This window comes from Athene noctua, chromosome 5 (assembly GCF_965140245.1).
Source record: "Athene noctua chromosome 5, bAthNoc1.hap1.1, whole genome shotgun sequence".
Taxonomy (NCBI): domain Eukaryota; kingdom Metazoa; phylum Chordata; class Aves; order Strigiformes; family Strigidae; genus Athene; species Athene noctua.
In genome coordinates, this window is record NC_134041.1 from 48076283 (window position 1) to 48101845 (window position 25563).

Below are 25563 nucleotides of genomic sequence, written 5' to 3' on the forward strand. Positions count from 1 at the left end.
TTCCTAACAATGGCTGGGGATGGAAAGCTGCCAGCAAAGTAAATTGTTAATTCTCAAGCTTTACCTTATCGATATCGGTTTTTAAAATAATAACCATCAGGAAAAGATCCTAAAATTCCTTCATTCATAATTCAGTAGTGAGAAATTGATTCCCATTCTCTACAGCTACACACATTCATCATTTCTGGAGGAGTCACAATGCAACAGACACTTTTCAGCTGAGTAACCTCAGAAAATAAGACTTAGGCAATCACATTACAGGTGTGGCTACTGTCCACCCAAACTTTGTCATTTTTCATTTCACTGATGATTTCAACGGTTTTGTTCAGATAAAGTTCCTTGAAAATAGGTTACTGGAGAAGAGATGCCATTATTAGCATGTTCGTGATGGACAATGCTGTAGCATGAGTTTGTATTTTATAAGATATCAAAGAAAGGAAGAAGACATAAATGCTTTAACTATAAGGAAAATCTTCCACCAAGAGCCACATTTTATTATATATCAGAAAACCTATTGAGCCATCAGGGTTTCTCATATCTTACTGATTAAAGTAATTTGTAACTTTTCATATTAAAGTATTCAATGTTTCCTTTTTTTTGTATGGAACATGCACCATAAGGAGTAATTTACAGAAAACTGATTATATCAAACACCCGTTGTTATGCTAGTATACTTTCATATTACCCAAAGCTGACATTCAGCCAACCTTCAATATCATCTATATACATCTATAACATAAAGATGTCTATAGAACAGGCACTAAGTACGTAAGATCTGCTTTGAAAAATGTACCATTCATCACAGCTCTTCTTATTAGACCAAGCCTCTCACTCTTCTCCTTGATGATCAGGGTGTCTTATTTTGCACATTTCTTTCTACTGACACCTTTCCAAGTTTGTATCACACAGTGCTTGTAACTTTAGCAAGCCAGGGAGAGCACAGCAGATCACAATTCCCATAACCATCCCTACTCCAGCAAAACAGAGAAGCTCCATAATGGCTTTTGTGTAAAGCTTCCAGATTCCAGCTTTATTTCCAGGCACACACAGGGTTCATCAGCCAACAAAGCTGGCAACACATAAAGTTTAATAAACCCTGCTCTCTTGACTGCACATCTACTGCATTCAGAATGTACAGAAAGGTACATTTATTATTGAATATGACAAAGGTCAAAAACTGGGTCAAATGTACTGCAGCAAAGATTAGTTCCCTGCATTACTATGTTGTTAGATACTATTTATGAGATTACCGGACAGTCCATTAAGCAATCCAATTACTCAGGGTTTAAGAAGCTTTCCACCATGTCAGTGGTTTGAAAGGAGCTTCACCGGGAGGCTTAGAAAATGACTCTGTCTTGTGAGCAGTTATTTACAATTGGTTACTTAAAAGTCTCAGAGAAGTCCCCCAAAACATGAATGGCCTTTTAGGCTTAGGAAAAGCCTCTTTCAGGACAAAAATAAAAGGAAGCTTACTTGGCTATTTTACTTTTTTATTGTGCTTGTTCAATAAATGAATAGTGAAAAACAGACTCAAGTTTCTGGATTCTGTCACATGCATTCATGAAACAACAAGAAATGAAACACAACACATTGCTCCAAACTTCAAGCAGGTCTCATGTTTATTGAAATATCTCAGGCTTAATAAACATGATGCACATGGCTCTTGCTGTATCACATACCCTCTCAAGCACTAAGTTACTCACTTTGGATTCCCACAGAAACTTTCTTTCAGCACAACAAGGTGAAGCAAACATGGCTACTACAAATATAAAGCAAATTCAGAGGTCCTGCTAAGAATTGCAACTGAAATAGCATGAACGACTTTTTCCTTAAACAAGGCCTGAGGATTCCCTGAGTCTGAATTAGGAATAAAACAAACCAAACAAGCAAACCCTTATTTATGGCTTATGCATTATTTTTTTTTAACAACAAAAAAAGTTTGCCTCAGTTTAAAATGCACTATTTTCTATGCCATGTAGAAAAGGCTTTTTATCCTGTTGGGATTATCGACAGAAATCTGGACTGAATCCAACCCTGGCACATAATTTATCATCTGAACTGAGGCAACTGACTCCAGAGATTGTTCATACATCTACAATTGGAACTTTTGTGCAATTCAGAGGAGCCAAAGTCCTCTGCCTAGTCAATGCAAAGAGCAAGGCACCTATACTACAGACAAGTACAGCTCCAAAGTCAGACCTCTGAAGCAGATGTGAATCCTCTCCCCCCATTAAATGGGGGCTTAGCCCCATTTTGAAGCGGAAACTACGACAAATGGAAACTGCCGTTAATACTGCCAGGCTTCACCAGGGTGTTGAACAGTTCCTGAATACAATGGCGGCAAGCACCACATAAACAGCTAAGAAGTAAACAGATCTTCAAAGCAGCAGATGATTAAAGGGAAAAGTCCAAGCAAATTAAGTCACTCAAGCTACAGAATTAATGCTTTGGCTCTTCCCTCATCAGTAGTATACTGGGGGAGCTTGTTTTCTAGTGGTCAGTGCAAAGAAAACAAAACACGAGTATGTTACATGTAATTCTCCTTGGAATTCATAACTTATTGATAAAGCTAACTGAAAGTGGTATTTCTTTTAACCACTTCTCTTGTTCCAGGAATCTGCAAGGGCAAATAACAATCCTTAACCATAGCTGGTACATGAAACATGAAAGGCTTCAGGGAAACCATTAAATCAAGAAAAACACAGCAATGAAATCAGTCCTAAAATAAGAGATTTCATCTTCTCTGGCTTCATGACAGTTCTTCTGTATAATATTGAAAGAGAAAGTCATCTGATGTAGCTAGCTTGTATGTGATGGCTAAAATAATAATGCAGCAAAAAAAATCACTAAGTGCTTTTTAAAGTACCAGCACCAAAGGGGTTTCTGCAGTACAAGGAGTACTTCTGAAACATACTCAGAAGTGGCAATGTACTGAGAAATGGCAGTGGTTTATGCACACTGAAATACTTACGGTTTTAACTGTCAAGCACCTGAGGTGCTGAACGGACTAACTTGTCTTTCAGACATGTCACTAAGTTTATATGCATGACACACTATTTTTTGTGCAAAGTCACACTGCTGGTTTTTGAGTGCCACTGTGTGCAAAATCAGCAGGATACAATGAGAATTTCTGCAGGAGAGAGAAATAATACTGAGAAAAACAAACTGAATATGAATCCAATTCAGTAGTCATTGCTGGCATTTTAAAAGTGCATCATAAATAAACAATGTAGCAATATTGCCAGAAAAGCGTTATGTTCCAAAAAGACAAATTCCTGGTAAACTAATACTCTAAAATACCATGCCGGTTTAGAGATACTTCCTAATCATGTTAATTATTTCATTATACATGCGGTAAGGTGCATCAAGGCCCCAGATGAAATCCAAATGTTCCCATTCTGGAATGTTGTTGTGGTAAACCAAGTTTGTGATCTGAGTGAGCAGCATAGCAACATCCTTTGGGTCTGCCAGCCAGTCCTGTCCACCAGACCACACTGCAGTTGGTACAGTCATTTCTTTTATTTTGTAGAAAGGGGGAGAAGACTGAGGAGGTGGAAAGTGAAAAACAAAAGCATTAGAAACAAGAAGTCTTCAGCATGATATTACACTGCAATGTAACATACTAGCAAATGCAAGAAGAATGTGTCAAATTCTCATTTTCCCTTCCTCTCTCAGGCAGAGATGGAGACTGAGTCTTGACTAAACAGAAAATGTAACTTCGAGATCCTGCAGTATTATAGCACACATGGCCATAAAGATGTGGTTTGAGGAGTTTGCAAGATAGCAGGATAGCAGAAGTCTTAGAGAATGCATCCCATCCAAGTTATTTCTAAACCCTAATCAAATACTAAAAGTGATTGCTACTCTGAAAGTATGATACTGCAACCTTTCCCAGTCACTAAAGTGATAAGGGGCAAAATATTTTTAGTATTACATATAGAATTTTAGAAACAAACATGCATGGAGATTAAACAGGTTGAAGATAAGCAATACACATAAACTGACACTCTATGTCTTACTGTGAGAAGTGTAGTGGGATCTCATGATGTCGGGAGGTAGGACCATCCTCAAAAAACAGTATGCCATCACAACTTTATCCAAGCTTGGACTCCATACTGACTTAGGACTACCTCAGAGCTCTATAGTCCTGTCTTTTTTTTCTGGAGAAGGCAGATCTCCAGTTGGTTACTGGGCAACACTAGTGGCTCTCTGGGTGCTGTGTTTATGCTGCATGCTAGAGAAGCTCCCAAGGACTCTTTCTGTGACACTTAAGAATGATAACATACCCAATAGAAGATGTTTACCTGGTTGTAGTGAGCCATATTTGCAGCCTTGCTTCCCCAGTCATAAGCTTTGAGTTCCCCAGTCTTCACAGCCTAAAAATAAACAAATATTCACACATACAGAGAAGAACTGCACTTTTATTGAAGGAATAAAAAAAATACAGGTCACCTGGAGAACTGGCAAAGGCAACTGTCACAAGAAACAGTGAAATGCCAAGTATTAACACAGACAAGGGACACTGCTTTGCCCAGTGTCACAGGAGAGGGAAACATTAACATTCAATACCATTAGACTTTGTCCCTTAAGATTTTACACTAATTCATAGCAAAAGTAGGAAAGATTAAGGAAAACAGTTTAGTACATCCAAAGCCAGGACGTAGCAGCTTCATGCCTACTTCTGAAATATTTATCTTGCTGTATATGAACACAGCATGAAGCTTTCTTAGAACGTCTACTGTGTATGATTTACCACCTATTATTTTTCAGAAACATTAGTCTATATAGGGATCTGAGGGGAAAAAAAAAAAAGGTCTTCACAGATTTCTTTCCCAGCCAACTCTTGAACAGCTACATACAGCAGACTACATTGCTTCTGAATAGATGACTAAGTCCAGTTACAAAATCACAAGTAGCACTGACCACTACTTGCATGGCAAATATCTTGTATTTGTCAGCCTTCTGAGCGAGCTTCAGGCACAACAGCATCACAGGCATGAAATTGTACACCGAGATGAAATTCAGAATACACCAATAAAATAGAGAATTAAGCCAAACAGAATAGAACAGAATGAGTGCTGCTTTTTACTGGCTAAAAATATAACTTGTAATCAAACCAGGGTTTGCTGAAAGGGGAAAAAATACTTTTTACAGCATCTCTGAGTTAAGTTATTCCATTATATTGTTTGTTGGCCTGAAGTACTTATAGTTAGCCTATCTTCAGAGAAATAGGAGAGAGGGGTGAGCCACCATCAGTCAGTATCAAAGCAGCTGCAGTGAACAGTTGCTGTTCTCACAATTAGCAGTTCCAGAATTTCACTTGGTCTATGCTACAGATATATATTTTGACATTTTATTCCATTTAAATATTGGAGTCATCAGTAATCTACAAACAAGCTAGAGTCACAAACATTTTAGATTCTAGAAACTCTACCTGGCTCCAGTGGATCATGTTCTGTACAGATGTTCCTGCAGGACAGTGTGTTGAATACACATCCACTCGGCTCTGCAACAAGATAATTAATGGAGTTTACTCCTCACAGTGCAACCATTGTTGTTTCTTGACCAACTAACAGAAAATTTTCCATCCATCTTAAAACTGTTATAAACAGGAGTTAACTGAAGCCATATATACAGATGAGGTAAAAGGTTCAAATGTTTGGGGGATTATTTACAATTAACTGCAGAACTTCAAAGCTGGACTTTTAACCTGATAATGATATCCCCTAAGCATTTTTTATATATTCAGAATATCTTTTAAAAAGTGCTAGTATTGTAAGAATTGGGAGCACATTAACTAACATTTAGATGGACCCCCAGAGAAACTTTGCATTACTCTACATCTAAACTATTAACTGTCAATTCAAAGTGATTCAAAATTCCATACGCTTTGAGTTTAGAAGTATAAAATACCCAGAGGAAACTTAAATCGTGGCAGAAAAAAAAAATATTTGTGCACCATTAAAACGTAAAAAAAAAAAAAAATGCACTTTCACCTTGATATAAAATACAAGTATGTACATTTTTGCACACAGAATGGTGAAAAAAAAAAAAAATAATGCTAATTCTAGCTCATGCCAATAAAAAAATCCTCAGCCTTCATCCACCTATGGGTAAACTGGTATCAGCTTCTACTGATTTCAGGGAGTTAGAAACACTTTAAGAAGCATTATGAAAAAAAAGGCAGTCTCACACCAGTTGCTGCTAACTAACTTTTAGATAACAAAAGAAGTCTGATGAACAAGTCAGAATCACAGAATCATTAGGTTGGAAAAGACCCTTGGGATCATCAAGTCCAACCATCAGCCCTACTCTACAAACTTTTCCCCTATACCGTATCGCCTAGCATCTTATCCAAACAACCCTTAAACACATCCAGGGATGGTGACTCCATCACCTTCCCAGGCAGCCTATTCCACGGACCACTCTTTCTGTGAAGATTTTTTTCCTAATGTCCAGTCTGAACCTCTCCTGTTACAGTTTAAAGCCGTTCTCTCTTGTTCTATCGCTAATTACCTGTGAGAAGAGACCAGCACCAGCCTCTCTACAATGTCCTTTCAGGTAGTTGTACAGAGTGATGAGGTCTCCCCTCAGCCTTCTCCTCAAACTAAACAGTCCCAGCTCCTTCAATCGCTCCTCACTGGATTTGTTCTCCAGGCCCTTCACCAGCTTCGTTGCCCTCCTCTGCACTCGCTCCAGCACCTCGATATCTCTCTCATATTGAGGTGCCCAAAACTGGACACAATACTCCAGGTGTGGCCTCACCAGTGCAGAGTACAGGGGGACTATCACCTCCCTACTTCTGCTGGCTCATGTTCAGCTGCTTGTCAATTAGAACCCCCAGATCCTTTTCTTCCAGACAGCCCCAGCCACACCTCCCCAAGCCTGTAGCGATGCATGTGTTGTTGTGGCCCAAGTGCAGAACCTGGCACTTGGCCTTGTTGAAGCTCATCCTGTTAACGTTGGCCACTGATCCAATCTATCCAAGTCTCTCTGTAGAGCCTCCCTATCCTCATGCACATCAACACTCCCACTTAACTTGGTGTCATCTGCGGAGTTACTGATGATACACTCTATGTCCTTATCAAGATCATCAATAAAGATGTTGAACAGAAATGGTCCCAACACCGAGCCCTGAGGAACACCACTTGTGACCAGCTGCCAGCTGGATTTAACCCCATTGACCACCACTCTCTGGGACCGTCCATCCAGCCAGTGCTCAACCCAGCAGACCGTTTGCTCATCCAGGCCATGAGCAACCAGTTTTTCTACGAGAATTCTATGGGGAGCTGTGTTGAATGCTTTTCGAAAATCTAGACGAAGTCCTTTGGAACTAGAACCACAGATGAAGCCATCAGCAGCGTCAGAAATTGGTCCCAGATAAAATAATTTCACATGTCCACCGAGAGCAGAAAACTTCAACAGTTCACTTGAAAATTATTGAAAACTGTATCTTTATTCCTCACTTCCTTGCAAAGGGAATTAAACACTTGCACCATCATATTAATCACTTCTCTTACCCATTTCCTCAACAGATCTAAAATAACATATTTGAGCTTTCCAGTAACAATTTAAGTTTAATTCTATCCATCCAAGCTGGGCAGCTACATCTATACCACAGAAAGTTATTCATCCAAACTTAGTATGATGAAGGCATTTGATTTTTTCTAATTACATGTAAATGACAATCAGAACAGTGATACACAGTCAATACTGTATTAAGACTTCACAATAACTCAGCTATTAAGACACCAAAACATACCATATTCAAGTTTCTCTCGTTAAAACCACACAGAAGAAAGAATATGTTGCCACAAAGGTCATCAAGTATTCTGTGGGTGCAAACATGGGTAGCAAGCCACTTCAGCAAGTAATTCTGAGGGAGGAATTCCTTCTTTCCAAACATGTCCTAGAAAATAACAGACACATAGGATAAACATGTAATTGCATAGAATGACATGGGTTCAGTTTTTAAGCTACAACAGTCTTGAATTAAATACTTTAATATGACACACCTGTCACCAGTTCAAACGGAAGTGATTTATCTCCTTACCAACCTCATTTGTGAAGGTCATGGTTAGTGCTTTTGCCACAAATGCTGCAGTCCATTATCCCCACAAAAAATACTGGGAACTGGGATCATTAAAGAATTCCAAACCTTACCTCAAATTCTAATCAGTTTTAAATTCAGTATTTTACAGGAGTACTACACAGTTCCTTGTGATCAGAACTGTTTAAGGCTAAAATATTTAAGCTGCATCTATAATATTATATGGCTTTGTACATGCAACTTCCCCTCCTCAAACCACATAAGAAAAACAAGTTGCATGAACTGTGGCGGCCACTTTCTCCTGACGAATATTTCTAAAATGTCCAAGAATCTGAAAATGGCCCAGTGAGGACTTCCTTGAAAAGTGACACAGCTCTTTAAAGATACAACTGACCCTTGGATTTGTGGCTGTCATGTACTTCTGCACTCCAGCTTTTTTTGCAAGTCATCATGAGAATCAAGTTCCTCAGCACAACACAAACATCTGCACAGGGCACTGATCAGCTGCTATCCTCATCAGACAAAATTCATTACACAAGGAACAGGAGATCACAACTGTTAGTATTGCTTTTATGTATCTGCCTTTGGAGCAGGGAACTAATAATGCAAACAGACATGCATTAAATCTACACAAGATATGTTAAGAGAAGGGTTTGTCTCACAGAACAAACAGCTCTGTGTGGGAATCTCCACGGGTGGTGGAAAGAAAAGTGATGGTTAAAAATGACACATAGCAGGATGTTCACAATGTCTGACTTCAGGCACTTATTGCAGGCTGCTAGTCTGCCTACATTCCCTTTGATGTTAATAGGAAGGGTAAACTCCTCCAGAGGATGATTCACAGCACCTAAATAAAGCTGCTGCTCTTAATCACCCTCTGAAGGATCCTCTTCTAATAATAAATGGTTAATTGCAAAACAAATCTGTTAAAGTTCATGACAATTCAAAAGTATCCCATGTAAAGTTATCATATGACTCTTCTAAAATAGACGAAATATTTAATCATGTGATTTCTGTAGCATAAATTCTAGAAACACGTAAATGGATAAATATAATTTTATTCCACCTATTAAGTTGTAATTGTAAAATACTACTTTAAACTGATGCAAATTGTCTCATCAGATAGCAGTAAAGCCAGGGAAGCCACTGCTTACTTCCATACCATTATTACGGAAAACCTGGCCCAGTATTCTTGTCAAATGTGTTAATAAATAGCTGTGATTAGATTAATATTCTTTGCTATGCTGTTTTCAGCTAGAAGGGGAGACACCTCATTTGGTTTCAAACACATTTACACTCAAATACAAACCTTGAGTAGCAGGTCAGGAAACACTCCCAATTTTGCCAGAGGGCTAGTGGCAAACTTGACTGTAGCTACTGGTGCCAAGGCAAAGAACATTTTGATTTTCTTAGCCAGCTGTGGCAAAGTTGAAAAAGCAATGAAAGCTGTAAATAATATGAGAATAATTAACCAACCTCACTGACACAAGTTAGATGAGAATTTTACCTGGCAGTGATTCTAAAAAATCTAAGATATGTTGAGTGTGCACAAGTATTTTTAGATTAATACTTTGATTGTTGTCTCTAGGATCAGTTTAGATGTTTTAAATTAATCTAGTTACTATGGAAAACAAACTAAATTAGGTAAAACAGAAGGATTTGTTTTCTTCTGAAAAACAAGTTCATGTTAATTAACACAGCACTCTTCCAGCGCTTTCTATTTGCAAGTCTAAAAGTACTCAAGCCAGGCCTTACTACAGCAAAATATTCTGGAAATGGGAATCTTTATTCTACATGTCTGATGACTCTAATTTCATTATGCACAATTCATCAATTTATTTTAATAGAAATTGTACTGGTGGATACCTGTGACTTCAATTTATTATTTCAACAGATTCCCATTTTAAGTAAATACAGAAAGGTTAAGTCTTTTCTTTTTAATGTTCGTGACTATTACAGGAAGCAGCTAGAAGCCAGAAGCAGCAGATTTCAAAGGCCCTACTTTTTCATCATGAAACCACATATGTGGAACTTGGTGTCATTTCAAACACGATATATTCTAACGAATGCATCTCTTTACATACCCACTGTGGTGCCCTGTGAATGGCCAATGTAAAATACTTGTTCCTGGCCAGTCTTCTTCAAAATTAAGTCCACTGAGGCTGGAATGTCATACTTAGCCATTTCATCAAAGCTACAAAGCAAAGACAGAGAGTCAGATACGTAAGTACGTAAGTAAAATTATTAGTGTGGAGCTTTACTGAACTACAAAGTAGTTGTTTGGACATAAAGAAAACCTTGTTTTGGATGAAGCAGGTGATTAAGTCTTCATGCCAAGCACCAGTGAAAGCAATTAATGTTCTACTGACCACGTATGACGGCTGTCTCAGGTCACTATACTGACCATAAAACTCCCCTTTACTGCCCAGATATGTGATCGCACAGAAAAAACCAGATCTGGTACATTCACAGTGTGACTGAACTGAGATGATGGTCAAAGAGAGGAACATAAACCTGCTTGCAAACATTATGTATTGTTTCTCTAACAAGACAAGGATACCTGAAAACCCAGAATTCTTCTTGTTTCACTGTGAAGTGTGTGTGTTTCCTGGACCAGGTGTTCCCTCTGCTGTTTCCCAGCCACACATCATAGCCAGCATCTGCCAGCATAAAGCCGAGGCTGTTGTAATCCAAGTTTGTGATCCAATTGCTGGCATCTGCAAGCAAACCATGCTGCAGAAACACAGCAGGCCTTGGACCTGAAAAATAAAGCATTTATCATTGCTTCCTGCTCATATGGAATTGAATGCCTAAGAATAATTCAAGTGAGTTACTGAAAGTTTGCTTTAGGTTTGCGCTTTGAATATTTGATTAAATATTAAAATATATTTAATCTACTAAAATCAGCAATTTCTGTAATATTCATAGTACCATGAAATCACATTTTCACAAAAAGCTACTTTTTATCATTAAGAATTTTAAACTAGCAACTTGTTAGTTTCCCAGCTAGAGCAAAATACTCCTTGAGGTTCAAAACAGACATCAAATGTGCAATAAGCAAACATGAGAAAAGCAGGAGCTACAAGAAAAATGCAGGTAGCCCTTACAACTGTTTCAAGCTCACAAATACTCAGCGGAGTGGCCCAAACACAGACTGCTAAACTACTTATGACCCTTGCACTGCCCCTAAACCTGGGGAAGGCATTCCCATATATGTGCTACTGAGATCTTTGTTTTCTAGTTAAAACAATGCCAAACTAGGGCGCTGAGCTGTAGAAATCTCTGCAACTGGCACTAATACTATCTCTATGCAATTCCCTTCCATTACCATAGCTGTGGCGGAACCTGCAGAGCAGTACAAGTAGCCAACAAGGGAACCTGTGTTTCAAAGGACCTTCTCCCCTTGACTTGAGTAGTTAAAAGAACCACAGTCAGGACCCAGGTGGAGTTGAGGAAGCCTCTCTCCTGACTTCCCCATCCTGAAAAGGGAAATGACATCTTTATGTGGAATAGAGATTCTAAAAACTGAAGGTTCCTGCTTCTACACAAAGAAAATAAACTAGCATAATCCTTTAGGAAGAACATGACCTTCAGAAAATCCAGATCTGTCTCTGGATCTTGCAGTAGCACAGGTGTTTGGGGTTTTTCTGCTTTAATAACTGAAATCCGATAACGTGGTAACTTTAGCTCAATGTCAGAGATAACTCAGGAATTTACCTCCTCCAATGACACATCATTCTACTACAGTACTAATGCAATACTTCCTCCATTGATAATTTAGACTTGGATCTTTCAGCAGAAACAGCCAAGTCACAGCTGCTTCAATCACCTACACCCTCCATTCCAGATCATGTCCATAAAAGTTTGCTGTGAGTTCCAAATCCAAATTAGCAATATTCCTCCCTCCTGTCAACCTTTATACCTGTGACAAGGAACCCTTTCAGTGCCTGCTTTTCCCCTTTTGTTAAGAAAACATGTTGCGGCACACTGTCCCTGCAACCGTAGCAAATATCCAGCAGTGCCAAACTGGCACTGGAGACAGCACAGTTCAACACAACTATTCACTCCGCTACAGTAATACTTCATTGCCAAATGAACAGTGTGCAGGATTTTCAAGCCTAACATTAAATTAGTTTTCAGTAATGTTCACTTTTAGATTTGATACCTTCTTCCCTTTTACTAAACTCAGATCAACAACTTCTGGTTTAACTGCTTTAATGCTTTAACTCTGTTCTACTATTAGCCTCCAATTTTTGCCAGTTCCTTTTTCACTTTACCAAGCAGTCACCAGATCTGCACATGAATTGCACAATCATATGACAAACTGACTTGGACAATAATAATTTTGTATCACCTCTGATCCCCCCCAGAGGGGGAATAAGAAAGGTAAGAAAGGTACATCCTTAAACTACAATTTCCACTATGAAACACTTTTTTTCTCTTCAGTGCACCCCCAAGAAGTTGAAGACAGACTTATTACCACGCCCTTCTTACCTATGTTATGCAGGGTTTTTTTAGAATTTTAGTTAATACTAAAGCCAAAAATCACCGATGTTTTCCTTGTAGGTTCTCTGGACATCCCCCCCCCCCCCCCCTTTTTTTTTTTAGCTGAAGAACTGTAGATTTTGTTCCAAAACATCATGTGATACATAATTCCAAGGGATCCTATTCACATTATGCAGGTATTGCAAAAGAATTATGGCATATATACGTTAAGTCAGCAGTAACACATCATTGGTATCTTTCTGAGAAAAGATACCAAGTCTATAAAAACTTAAGATCAACATGAACTTTGGAATCTTCATTCTTCTAGATCATACTTCCCCCAAACGCGCTCAGTAATCCTTGTTTTTAAAATTAGAGCACTTTGCAAAACATGAACTTGGGGTCGAGGGTGTGGCAAAGGGAATGTGGAGAATTCCTGACCTGTGTCAGGAAACTTCTGTTTGCTTATGTCACTGATGAAGGATTTGACAAAGTCAACAGGTAGAAAGGCAGCTTGTCTTTTTCCTGTGGGCTTCTCTGAAATTCTTAAGTATAGACACCTGCCAGGTTTGACTGGCCTCATCCATGCACTGTTCTTTACACACCCACCTTGTGAGTGACAGTGGACAGTGTAAACATCCTAATTCATACAAACCCAACAGATAAGGTCAGGAAGACTGCTGCTTGGCCTTTGGCAGAGGAGAGGGTTTTTCCACAGGTCTTGTTCACACCCAAGGCTACAGAATAATCACTGATTTATTTTGTGAGCTCCATGTTTTTACCTCTCATCCTAGGTTTTCTCAGTCCAAAGGGTTCTGAGGCAGTCCTTAGAATATGTACAATTTCTATGCAAACAGGCTGCTGTTGTATGCATGCGATTGTCTGTAGGATCTTTTATAAGGGGTGGCCACAAGACTGATACCAAATTTGGCCACTGTTGTTCAAATACACTATTAATTCCACATGCAGCGTACAAGGATAGCAAGTTAAAGGTTATGTGTCTCTCCTCTTCCATGGATGTTTGTCTCTTTTTTTAAAGCACTCCATCAAGTCCTTGCAAAAACCTCTGACCACACTGTTCCCTTAAGTTTCAGCCTACATTCCCTCTACCCTTCCTCTCCCCCATCTCCTCACCTGTACACTCCCTGCACCCCTTCCACAGTTTTCTACCAGCTTTCACAGTAAATCTTACAGCTTGTAACACTGCTCTGGTGGCACATGCTCCTCCCAGTCCACCATCAAATCACATCCATAAAACTGGTCTGGGCTGACTGTTGTCAACTACCTGTCACATATCCTAATTTGCAATCTATTTTTAAATGTATTGTACTAAAGATGTTCTGAAGGGATTTTATCTTATATTGTTTTACTTATTTAAGCAGCTGTGTAAAATATGACACCCCAGCAGTACGCAATATTGCTCTGGCTTGTACCTTACTGCAAAGGGATCTTCAGAGAGGTAAAAATTAACAAATGAATTCTTATTTTATGCAGAAATCTGGCCGTAATTATTTTGTGAACATTCCAGTGGGAACTCTTACAGTTTAGTTGTATTTCACCAAGAAGCACGTGAACTGTCTCTACTTCTGAAAATGGTCGGGTGTTTCTTACAAACTTACTTGTTATAAAGAAACGTATTTTTAAAATGGGGTTTGAGATAACCCAGCAATGTTACAATCAACCTCTTTTCAAGAGAGGTTATTACTTTAAAAAACCCAACAAATCTCAACTCTCATTTTCCACTTCCTAGAAAATCCAGGCTTCTCAGTCCCTCAAAAAAAACAACCACCAAACAACAATGAAGGGCTTGTATTAATGCCACAAAAATACAGGAAAATACAGCTTTCTAATTCCTCCCTTCCTCTACTCAAGTCACTCTACAAATGCCTAATCTATTTTGGCCGTAACATCTACCGGTAAAACATTCTAATTGCACAGGTCATATAAACTTTAATCTTTTTCTGGATTATTAAAGGAGCAAAAGTTTTATAAATCAAAGACAGCCTTTTCATGACTTTATATTTTTCCAAACAAGACATAAATCTTACCTTTGCTACTCTCACGGCCTTTTCGTCCATAAGGAATTCTGTTAATGGAAAGGATATACCCATCTTCTGTTGTCACTTCATACTCCTCACTAGGGTATCCCCTGAAGGTAATAATTTGACTCTGAAGGAAGAAAAGGAACTGCCTTGGAGTCAGACTGCCAGCCTCCTCAGTTCATTAACATGTGCAAAGTACTCTGGGTTCCTTCCAAAATCAGTGAAGTGAAAATAAAGGATGTGGTAGGAATGTGCCATACCACCCACCTATTCGATGCAGACAGGTTTTCTTATGAGACTTAATCCAGTATGGAGTCAGGAACTAGCCAGAGCACAAACCTTGTCCTACGAATGTGGGAGGACTCCCTAGTCTGTCCCTATCCACTGTCATATTAGTTACTCACCTGCTGCTTACAGTGAGAAGGGAGACTGAAGTGTTGAGAAGGAGATTATGATAACAGGGCAAAACACTGAAACATGGATTTGACAGACAAAAATTGAAACTGTCTGCTGTCAAGGAAAGCAGTATCTACTAGTAACAAACAAGTGAGGACAGCAAAAATCCACTGGCATATAGAAGAAGAAGAGTTCACCTCTCCTGAAGGGAAGGGCTTCTTTAAAAACATTTCAGGTTTATATCTGAACTTCATGCTGAATTCTCTGTTATACAGAAGACACGGTCATGTTTAGGCAACGTGCTGAAATGAACCACAAACACTGCAGCTTTAAAACACTAAGGTCCCACTCCTCACATGTGTGAGGTGCTGACACTGCCACCTCAGCTCGTAGTTTCATGTGCCATTTCTCACTCACCTTTCTCCTCAAACCCTACATCTGTTGGAGAGCTTTTCAGAGACTTTGCTGACAAGTCAAACAAGAAAATAATAAAAAACCCCCACTTGTTTAACACTAAGATTTCATTAACAGGTTTATCTCTCATCTCTTATGTCTCAGGCACTGTTATTTTCATTTGATGCAACTCCATTAGGACAGAGAACTTGCTATTTAATCGGTTTTATGACACCAACCATGCCTTAAGAAAAGATACGAAATGGAAGACATGATCAGAGCATGTTCTTAAGCTGCTGCGTAAGGAGAAGGAGCATTTAATTAAACATGCAATTTCAAAAAAAATTATCTTTAATCACCCACAGTGATATTAACATTCCAAAACGTTTTTAAGGCTAAATTCCGTTCAAATGCTATTAGCCTTAGAATAAATGACTATTTTCAGTCCTCGAAATGATAGTTAGATGATACTGACAACTCAAGCACTTCTTTTCTTATAGACCTTAAGCATTTCTAGCTTAAAGTATCTTGGACATGTGAAAAAATGGCACAGTTTAGATGGGGCAGAGGAAAGAGAAAGTAATACCAGATACTAACAGTAAATATTTTCTGGAATTGGCTATCGCAGCAGCAGGAGAATAAAGTTGAGAGAGTAAATACCAAATAGGAACACAAGCAGTTGTTGGTAAGAAGGCGGGAGCGCTGTGGTAGCAGCCCAAGTACGCTTCATAAACACGCGCTTTTTTAGGAGTTAAGAAAGAGGGGCCCGACCCTAACAAAAATCACAGGTCTGGATCAGAAAACATGCGAGAGAACGATAAGGCACAGGCAAGAGGGGACCAAGAAGGCCCTGGAAGGAGGAGCAGATAAAGACCACGTCTAAGTAGCCGCGAGGTGACCGCTGCAGCCTCCCGGAGCTTTCCCCGCGGCTGCCGAGGGCGGGAGGCACCCGGCTTGCGCCCGCGGAGCCGGGCAGGGGCCGCCCGCCGCCCAGACCCCGCTCCGTGCCCGCCAGAAACCCCGGGCACGCTGCCCTCCCTCTCCGCCGCGCCACTCACGATGTTCATGTTCGTTTCGGGGTCCACATTCCTCCTCCCTCTGGCGAACGCGCCCGCGCCGGCGATGCTCTGCAGCAGGAAAGCGGCGGCAACCACCAGGCCCCGCATCCCGGCCCGCCGCAAGGAAGCAGAACCCGGCGCTGGGGCGGTGGCGAGCGGAGCCCCGCCGAGGCTTTTGTGCCGCCTCCGCCGGGCGCGGCGACCGGCACGGGACCGCGTGACGGGGGCGGGGGCGCCCGCGGTGCTGCCGGAGCGGGGAGGCGGCCGCGGGCCGGAGGAGTTGCCCAGCCCCGAGCGGCTGAGCCAGCGCGGCCGGCGCCGCCGGGCCGAGCGCGTCCCGCACCCCTCCGCGCGTCCCGCTCCGGGAGCCTGCGGCCCGGCGGAGCCACCCGGCGGCGGGACGGGCCGTCCCCCGCGCAGAGCTGCTGCCGCGGCGCGGCGGGAGGAGGGCGCTAGGCCGGCGGCGCCGCTCAGGTCATGCGGCGCGGCCTATCGGCGGCGGCCGCCCGGCCCGGCCCGGCCCACCCGGTCCCGCGCAGCCCACGGCCGCCGTCGCCTCCGCCTGCCTCTGGGCCCGGGGTGCGCGGCCTCGGGCTGCCCGAGCCGGCGTCATGCAGCGTTTCTCAAGTAATTCTTGTGTAGGTTCGTCCCCGCCCGCCCAAACTCCAGAAATCTTACAGCCCCAAGAACGGCGCCTGTGATTTTTGCTTCCCAGCCCTCCTCGTCTTCTGCATCTGCTCCTCTGCAGGCTCCCGACCCCTCATAGTGCCGCCCTGCGAGGATGCGTTTTATCTGCTGGCCTGGTGCCGCCGCAGAGCCGGCAGCACTCCAGGGAGAACAGCCGCAGCGAGGGGGGGGTCTCGCCTCGCCCGCCACGGCCTCTGTCTGCAGCAGGAGGCGCCCCGGGCTGGGCCGCCCGCGCCTCGGGAAGAGCCGGGCCAAGCGTTCTCAGCAGTCACGGTTAGTCGTCCACAAATAGCTCGTCCACCCGTCATCTTTGAGCGCAGTCTAAATATATGAAAGCTAATACCAGTGGGCTTAAATTACCTGCAGGCACACAGTTCCAGCAGGGTTATAATTACAGCTTCTTGCAAACCTGCTTTATGCTCATGCTCTGAGGCAACTAATTGGCACTGAATTGCATATCTATAATTGCCCAGAGAAGCGTGCCTATGGTCAGTGGACACGTGACCATGCTTGCAAAAACTTGGACCAAATTCAATCCTGTAATATAAATATTCTTGTTACTAAGTCCAGGTCCATAGCAATATCCTCAGAAGAATACAGAAACCTGATATAAAATACACAGCAGTAGAGCAGGAGTGTGTCAAGAACAGAAGTGTTATTTAGAAAGCATTAAGACTTTAATTGAAAAATCATTGAAGTTTTCATAGCATCCCCTTGTTTTGATATATAGATACATCACTTGACACAAGTGACACTATGTGACACTTTGCCTTCCTGGATCCTGTTTCTTAGGGTCGTTTGGTTTTAAAGAACTTGAATAGTAAAAATATTGCTCAGTCTTTCACTTGGGTTTTCTGTCAAATTAATTACAGGGTACTCTTCCCCCTAGGGGAAAACTCAAGTTATAAAATGCCACAGCTGCTGCTGTCAAACATAGTATTATATGCTAAATGAGGCTAACTTGAATCCAACATAAAATAGGCTATTTAAAGTGATCCTGTAATTTACTATGGTATAGTTAATTTATAATACCATATTTTAATAATGAAAACTGCATTTTAAAACTGCAATTGTTTGGCTGGGGAGAATTCTTCATCAGCAGGTACCTGTTTCAGGTACTGATTTGCAGAAAAAAGACTCTACAACTCGAATAGAATTATACAGCAGGTATGTTTACTCTGGCGCTACGGTGCAAGGGGATCTCTCCACAAAGCTTGCACACCCACCGCACATTTTACCGAAAACTGGTGGAGTGTGGATATCCATATTCATTGGATTACATAACACAAACATACATATGCATGAGTAAGGCTGGGTTAGTTAGAAAGCATGGTGTCAGCAGTTTATGTCATCTTTGCACCAGCGCATTGCCTCCTGGTGGTGTCTTCAGGGGTCTTTGGGAGGAAGGCTCGCAGTCTTTCTCACCTTGTTTTTTCCCCGGAGCATGGGCAGATTCTCTTGGCCAATTTCTTGAATAACAAGAGTGTTTTTCAGCCGGTTTACTTTCTATCTTATCTAAGAGAACCAAGAGAACTTCTACCACTCGTATGTGGCTACCTTTACTCATTAGCAAAATTCCAGCTAGTTAGAGCCACCTGTTCCTCAAGGACAAAATCATACTATTTTGCTGAGCATTGTAATCCTTGGTAGATTTTCACAGTGAACTGCTTTGTTTTGATTAACACAGTAGTCCTTGGTATAATTCCACAGAATGGTCTGGGCAAGCAGGATTCTTAGCAATATTTTAAAAAATACTAAAAGTAATACTATAACTTGCTATAAATAAGTAAATAAATCTCAAAACAAGTAATCATTTCTCTGTATCAGTACCCGTTTCAGCTCCAAGGAATGTACAGATACGAGTTTTGTCCCTAAAATGCGTACATATTTTTGAAGCCATTCCCTATTCTTGTATATGTACAGAACACTCAAGTAAACAAAGTCTTTGTATTAAATATGAATGCAATTGTTGTTTCCAGCCCATTTCTGGACAAGTGTTTTCCAAGAAGCTCTTGCACTTGCTGCTATTCAATGCACCTCTCCCTGATACCAGCCAGCCTGGCTGCAGCTCTCCCGGAAGTGAAAGCAGCAGGGCTGTAGAAGTATTTCTGAATTTTCCTGTGCTGTGCCAAGCGAGTTAGAAAGATGGCTGCAGAAAGGCATCACATAACTATTCTTACTTTCACTTACTGTATTTTAAGCACTTTCCTGCACATATTTTACTCAATAGGCATTTGTGTCAAACCAAAGCATATAGATGCAACTACATTTGTAAAAATATAGATATTAGGACAAATTTTTTTTGCATTCCAGAAGGAAAATTCCTGCATTTTCCTGTATGTACCAAGCAACATACCAAAGAAAACAAACACCCCTGACAGAAGCAGTGACAAGAAACCCATAGATACTTAGTAGCATAGTAAATCATTAGTGTCAGCAGTTGATTCTGGCCTCACAGAAACCTTTTAAATACATTTTTCTGCAACTTTTATTTTCCATAAAATAATCTGTGAAGATACCCTAATCATTTTTCCTTCCCAGTTCACTGCCTCTTTTCACCACTTATCAAATACCTCATTGCTAGAACGTTGAATGCTACTCAGAGTAGTAGCGGTACTAACCTTTACCCTGAGCTCTGGAAAGTCAGCTCCAACAAAATTAACCCCCATCACATATACACACACACATAAACACTTAAATGAGACACAAGAGGGGTTTGTGTTGCTAAGGCTCTCCAACTTCTTGTAGAAACCAGTTGTCCTCATATGTAAGACTGTTTGTTTTGTTTTTAAAAGAAGGGGAAAAGAGAGAAAGGAGGGCCTTGTCCTGAAGAGCTGAAACTCCCCAAGTTGCCGGGAGCCTTCCCTGAAAGAGTGCTCTTTATCGTAGCTGACTTGGATTTGAACAATATAACCGCTGGGAACTATTAGGAGCTGTTGTCGCATTCTCCACAACACAATGTAACCCATGGCACGCAGCCATGCTGAAAAAGGCAGCGCAGTGAGTTTCTATTCCCCTACTGCTGGCTGTTCCAGCTTCTTTTGCAGATTGAGACGTAAATTTAAGTTTCACTTTCTGGTTCTCGCTCAGTTACTCACAGATCACGTGAGGGCTGAAGCAGATATAAGGGAAGTCATAACAACAGTGAGCAGCACTCCTTTGGCTTTGAAGCTACCTTAAGACGAGTGAGCAGAGAAGGAAAAACATGAGGTATGTGAGCAACCCAGTCTCTGAAAGATGCTTTTTTGCTATGCCACAGGGAAAATAATGCTTGTTATTTACGTAAATGTAAGGAGTGAGGGGCTTTGGGGATCCAACCAGCAGAAAATATTTTACAGATTATTTACTGAAATAATCAAAATAATAAGGATTCTATTGAATATTGTAATGTTATTGCTTCTCCACCAAGGGCCAGTGTCTGAACATAACTGACAGTCAGAAAAACTGTGTGCATGCAGTTCAGGGATGAAATCCAGGCTGCAGCTGTAGCTGGTGCCTGACCAAATGGGCGACTGGCACTGATGCATTTGAGAATTTACTTTCTGATCTCTGCCACTGTGATGACCAGCAAACAGCAGTGCACATTCTGGGATGCAGCTTGGAGCATAAGAGGGGTGTTAACATTTTCTGAAGACTGTCACACATACACAGAAGCACACACACACATGCACACACACACACACACTCAACTAGGGCAAAGCCAAGGTGTTTATGATAACTTTAGAAACTGCATTTACCAATTACGTGTTGAACTAAGCTAAACTATTTAATCTGCATCACAAGTCTGGTTTTGTGACATTTATGAATATTTATTTTCCACAAATGCCTTTTAATGAATTACTCTCCACTCTAGTTTTCAACCACAGATGTTTTCATCGTTCTCAGCGGAGGAAATAAAAACCAACACATTTCATCTTTAATTGAATGGGACTACTTAAATGCTTCAAGCTATCCCTGCAATATTTTGGTGATTTGGGAGCCAATATCTGTTCTTCTGTGGCATTCACCTGTAGCCAAATGTTTCTAACAAGATAGTGATAATAACAGGAACTTGGTCTCACTTCCTCTTAACCCCAAAGGACAGTAATTACCTAACATAGCCTTCTAATTAGGAAACGTTGTTAATACCAATTAAAAACATCAGTTAGGCAGAAGAGATTATTTGAGAAAGGCAAAGTCATCTGTAACACAAACTTATGCACTAACGGCATTTGTAAATACCTTTTTTGCCTGATCTTCCTCCAGTACCTCTGTCAGATGGTTTGGGTGGAAACTTGTATTCGGTGTCATTCTCCCCAGTGTCCTTCCCACTGTCCCAGAACCTGTAAGAATTGTTTCCCAATTTCTGTTTGATTTGCCTCCTTGTAATTTCCCAGTCTTTCCACTCACACCTCTTTCTTTTTTCTTTTTTTTTTTACCCAAAAGACATCTCCTCTTGTACATGATTTTGCAGTTGAGCAGCAGCAGCACACATTATTCCACACAGGCTGTTAGACCCTCTAGGTTTTATAGGAGGAAGAGCAGAGAAGTCTTTTTAACAAAGAAGGATTTGACTGAGAATCCTTGGTTATAAAGTCGTGTATAATTTCTTCTTTAAGGGAGGACATAATGTGGACTAAAGCCTTAGTTTGTCCTTGATAGGTTGCCTGCACACACACACACAGGGGTACAGGCAGGCCATGGCAGGAGGACAAACCCAAATAACACCCTACCCTGGCTGGTCCCAGCCCCCTCCCAAGAGCCGTTGGTTCATTCCCACGCACATAGAGGAGCACAGAGGCACAAGGACAGGTGGGGGGGACACAAGCCCCAACCCTGCCCTCCCAGGGCTGCCCCAGGGAACCCTCAGCCCCACGTGCTGGGGGGACACCCAGCACCAGGGGTCCACAGGAGTGCCTTACAGTCTGAACAAGCTGGGAATACGGGACACATTATAGGACACAGGGAAAAGCATTTGGGGATTGAGCAAGACTTGTTATGGGATGTTTGAGGAGGGAACCAACCAGGGAAATGAGGGATCTGGGTGATTCTGATCTGACAAATGCTGAAGAATAGAGAGGGATAAAGGAGTATTAAGGACCACTTGTATTTAAACAGGCTCTTGGTCAGTATGCTTGTGTGATGTATATCTGTCTGTATGCGTGAGGCACCTGAGTAGAGAGAGGATCCCTGTTCAGCTACTAGATCTCTAAAACCAGCTTCTAGGGATCCATAGGGTTAGTGAGCGTGTGTGTGGTCTGTACCAGCAAGTGGAGTGGGGTTACAGTCTCAGGAGGCTGTACACCCAGGTGCCAGCAGCTGGGGAGAATGGTAGGATCTGGGAGCCAGCTACTGGATACATCAGTATAATCATAACATAAAAATGTTGCAGTGATCTAACAGACAAGCATTTACAAATGCAGGAAATTAAAAATTAAATTTACAATCCAAACCTTAAAATATACAGACACAGGAAAGGCACTGTATCACTTTCTCTGTATTTTAGAGGAAGTGTTTTATTTAATTACCTCTTTTGGGTAAGCTTCAGCAATTGTTCCCAGCATAGGAAATATGTTCCTGAGGTGTGCTGGCTTTACCATAGAGACTACTATGTCCTTTTTGACATCCAGACCACCAGCTCTGTTGCTGTGTAAGTGGTGGCCTCATACACTGACAAGGAGAATTACTAAAATAACTATTCAGCTCTTTAGACCTATGGATTCCCACAGTTTTGGCTTGTTTGAAGTATTGTTGACTAGTGGGCACCAGCTGAGGTACTGCCGTCTTTTGAAGTACATCATGCCTGGTTTATAAAGAGGAGTAGCAAAAAGCAAATGGAGTATAAGTAAGTTTTTTCTTTGGTTTCTTCTAGTACCATTTCCAATAATTCCTTGGAGAGCTCCCTGCGGCAGCTAGAATGTCATTTTACATGGAGTTTGCTGCAGCAGGATGTGGATCTCAATGACCTAGAGGAAACAATAAATGACCAGACAGAGTTTTTAATAAAATCCAACATCGCAAATTATAATCTACTCTCCTATGTATGCCACCTAAATAATTCAAATGAGGAAGCCCTGAGAAATCTCCAAAAAGCTGAAGAAGTAGCTCAAAAACACCATCCAGATGAAATTGCCAGAAGTCTTGTTACCTGGGGGAACTATGCCTGGATCTATTACCACATGGAGAGATATGAAGAAGCTAAAACTTATGTAAGCAAAGTGGAAAACAGCTGCAAAAAGCTTTCAAGTACTGCTCAATGGAAGATTGAGCTTCCAGAGATCTATGCTGAGCAAGGATGGGCATTATTAAAGTTTGGGAGAAAATACTACGAGAGAGCAAAGAATTGCTTTGAAAATGCTCTGAAAAATGAACCCAACAACCCAGAATTTAATGCTGGCTATGCAATAACAATGTATCGTTTGGAAAGTTTTTTTTACACTGAAAGAGAAGATTTGAACCTGTCCCTCAAGCCCCTGCAGCGTGCAGTGGAACTGAATCCAAAGGATACTTTCATTATGGCATTACTAGCATTAAAACTTCAGGACTTTAAGCGAGTTGATGAAGGGGAGAGATACATTGAAGAAGCAATGCAGCAAACCCCTGATATTCCTTATGTCCTCCGATATGCTTCTAAATTTTACAGAAGGAAAGGAGAACTGGAAAAGGCACTGGAGATTTTGAAAAAGGCCATAGCAGTGACACCAAAGTCTGCCTTTCTGCATCACCAGCTAGGACTCTGCTACAGAGCAAAGCTTTTTCAATTGAAAAAGAGTACAAGATATCCACCTCGAGAGCAAGTACAGGAACTCATCCGACTTTCCATTTTTCATTTTAAAACAGTAATAGACCAAAAGCCAAAATTTTTTTCAGCCTATATTGACCTAGCAAACATGTATGCACAAGAAAAGAGGTATGAAGAAGCAGAAGAGACATTTCAGAAAGCGTGTCAGATAAATATTCTGTTCCGTGATGATAAACAGGAATTCTACTACAATTATGGCCGTTTTCAGCATTTTCATATGAAATCAGAATCTGAAGCCATGAGGTATTACATAGAAGGGCTGAAAATGGAAAAATCTTCTTATTTCTTCCATAAGTGCAGAAGTGCTCTGAAGAAATTGGTGGAACAGAGAATTCAGGGAGGTTTAGGAGTTGCAAAAGATTTTGGTACACTTGGATTAATTCATAATCTAAGTGGTGAGAAATGTGAAGCAATTGAGTGCTATGAAAAAGCCATTGCACTGTCTCCTGACAATGAAGAATATCTGAGTGCATTATGTGAGCTACGACTTTCCATCTCAAGTTAAACCTCAAAAAATTGTTCAAAACAAAACAAAAAGACCAAACCCAAGGACATTTCAACAGACTCTCAGAACATTTTTTTTTTTAAGGTTGAAGTTATAGCTAGATGAAACATCTGGTGGCAATCACTTTCTGGTGATAATGTAGAAACTGCAGCTGATGGTTGTTCATTCACCAACAGAGAACATGCTTGGAAATAATAGCTAAGCTATCTTAGTCTTCAGTACTAACACTGGTATAAATTAGGTTGTGTTTAAGTCATGATCTGTAGAACACCACTTCTAAGCTGGAAATCAGATCTTGCCTTCTACTGAGAAAAAAATAAGAGAATTCATCTATCCCCTTGAAAAGCATGCTTATACACAAATGAAATTTCTAATGCTCTTTCATATATTTAAAAAATGAGGTTTTTTAGTGTTATTTAGAGAAACTTTTCTTGAAGACTTGTGTGGTTTACTACCTTGTATGTTGTCTAACTGTGAAAAATAACCACTGTTTGGCTCACTGTAAAGCTTACAAAATGTGTATTATTGTTGTGAACTATTAAAGAGCATTATAATCATCCATCAACTGTTGCTTCTGGTATCTCTCTACTGACCAGTCCTCACGTTAGTTGATGAAAGATAGGGAAATGGCCATTCAAAAAAAGTAACAGGGATAAAGTTTTAGCAGGATATGAAAGGGTCAGGAGATAGTCACATTTACTTTCCCAAACTGTCAGCAAAGCTTGCTTCAGAGATGTTGCACCGAAGAATTAAACTGCCCACAAAACAACATCCATCTAGTTTATCCAAAACTGCAGTCTCAGGAACTGCCAAAGAAGAAGGAAAGGCAGTCTTTGGGATGTCAAAAAGACGGCTATGTGCAGCTATGCTCGTGAAAAAAACTAGGGGTAGAAAACACACACAAGAAGTGTACTGGACTGGACATGAAGATCAAAGCTCAGCTAGAGCAGAGGGTTGCATGAGCTCCAGGAAACAGGGCAGCAGAATGCAAGGGGCATGTGGGATAAAGGTTGGGTGCCCACAGAGTCTATGTGAATGGTAAAAAGAGCTGAAAAGACAGAGAGAACAGGTGGAGAAGATGACTGTCTTCAGATAGCAAACTAAAAGCTAGTATTCTTTACAACAGGCTGTCCTAGTTCCACAGTTCTGTACCTTGGTATAATAGA

The 25563-nt window shown here is 41.0% G+C and overlaps 2 protein-coding genes across 7 annotated transcripts; one reads left to right on the forward strand and one right to left on the reverse strand.

Annotated features, from left to right (window-relative positions):
* Window positions 1–1601: 1601 nt before the first annotated feature.
* Window positions 1602–17324, reverse strand: LIPA (lipase A, lysosomal acid type). Of its 5 annotated transcripts, XM_074907414.1 has the most exons (10): window positions 16425–17319; window positions 14593–14704; window positions 11834–11839; window positions 10611–10809; window positions 10135–10244; window positions 9360–9496; window positions 7763–7909; window positions 5435–5506; window positions 4305–4376; window positions 1602–3543 (listed from the first exon to the last, which is right to left on the reverse strand). In XM_074907414.1, exons 1-10 carry the CDS (start codon window positions 16530–16532, stop codon window positions 3310–3312), a joined length of 1197 nt encoding a protein of 398 aa, XP_074763515.1. In that variant the 5' UTR covers window positions 16533–17319; the 3' UTR covers window positions 1602–3309. The 5 variants fall into 5 exon arrangements, with proteins under 5 accessions (XP_074763515.1, XP_074763516.1, XP_074763514.1 ...); XM_074907415.1 differs by lacking the exon at window positions 11834–11839 and having other exon boundaries at window positions 10611–10710; window positions 16425–17324; XM_074907413.1 differs by lacking the exon at window positions 11834–11839.
* Window positions 17325–20160: 2836 nt separating this feature from the next.
* LOC141961457 (interferon-induced protein with tetratricopeptide repeats 5-like) lies at window positions 20161–24947 on the forward strand. 2 transcript variants are annotated; one of them, XM_074908370.1, is made up of 2 exons: window positions 20161–20321; window positions 22963–24947. In XM_074908370.1, the coding sequence occupies exons 1-2, from the start codon at window positions 20317–20319 to the stop codon at window positions 24395–24397; spliced, it is 1440 nt and encodes a 479-aa protein (XP_074764471.1). In that variant the 5' UTR covers window positions 20161–20316; the 3' UTR covers window positions 24398–24947. The 2 variants fall into 2 exon arrangements, with proteins under 2 accessions (XP_074764471.1, XP_074764470.1); XM_074908369.1 differs by lacking the exon at window positions 20161–20321 and adding an exon at window positions 20964–21078.
* The last annotated feature ends 616 nt before the right edge of the window (window positions 24948–25563 follow it).

Bases quoted from the DNA above. Each gene is read 5' to 3' on its own strand.
- LOC141961457 (XM_074908369.1), top strand. From the start codon at position 21,050: ATGCTTCAAGCTATCCCTGCAATATTTTG. The intron at 21,079-22,962 runs GTGATTTGGGAG...GGTTTCTTCTAG, and splicing joins GCTATCCCTGCAATATTTTG to TACCATTTCCAATAATTCCT.
- LIPA (XM_074907411.1), bottom strand. From the start codon at position 16,532: ATGCGGGGCCTGGTGGTTGCCGCCGCTTTCCTGCTGCAGAGCATCGCC. The intron at 7,910-9,359 runs GTTTGTATTTGA...GTTATTTTCTAG, and splicing joins TTCCTGACCTGCTACTCAAG to GACATGTTTGGAAAGAAGGA. The intron at 4,377-5,434 runs GTAGAGTTTCTA...GTTTATTTTTAG, and splicing joins ACATGATCCACTGGAGCCAG to GCTGTGAAGACTGGGGAACT.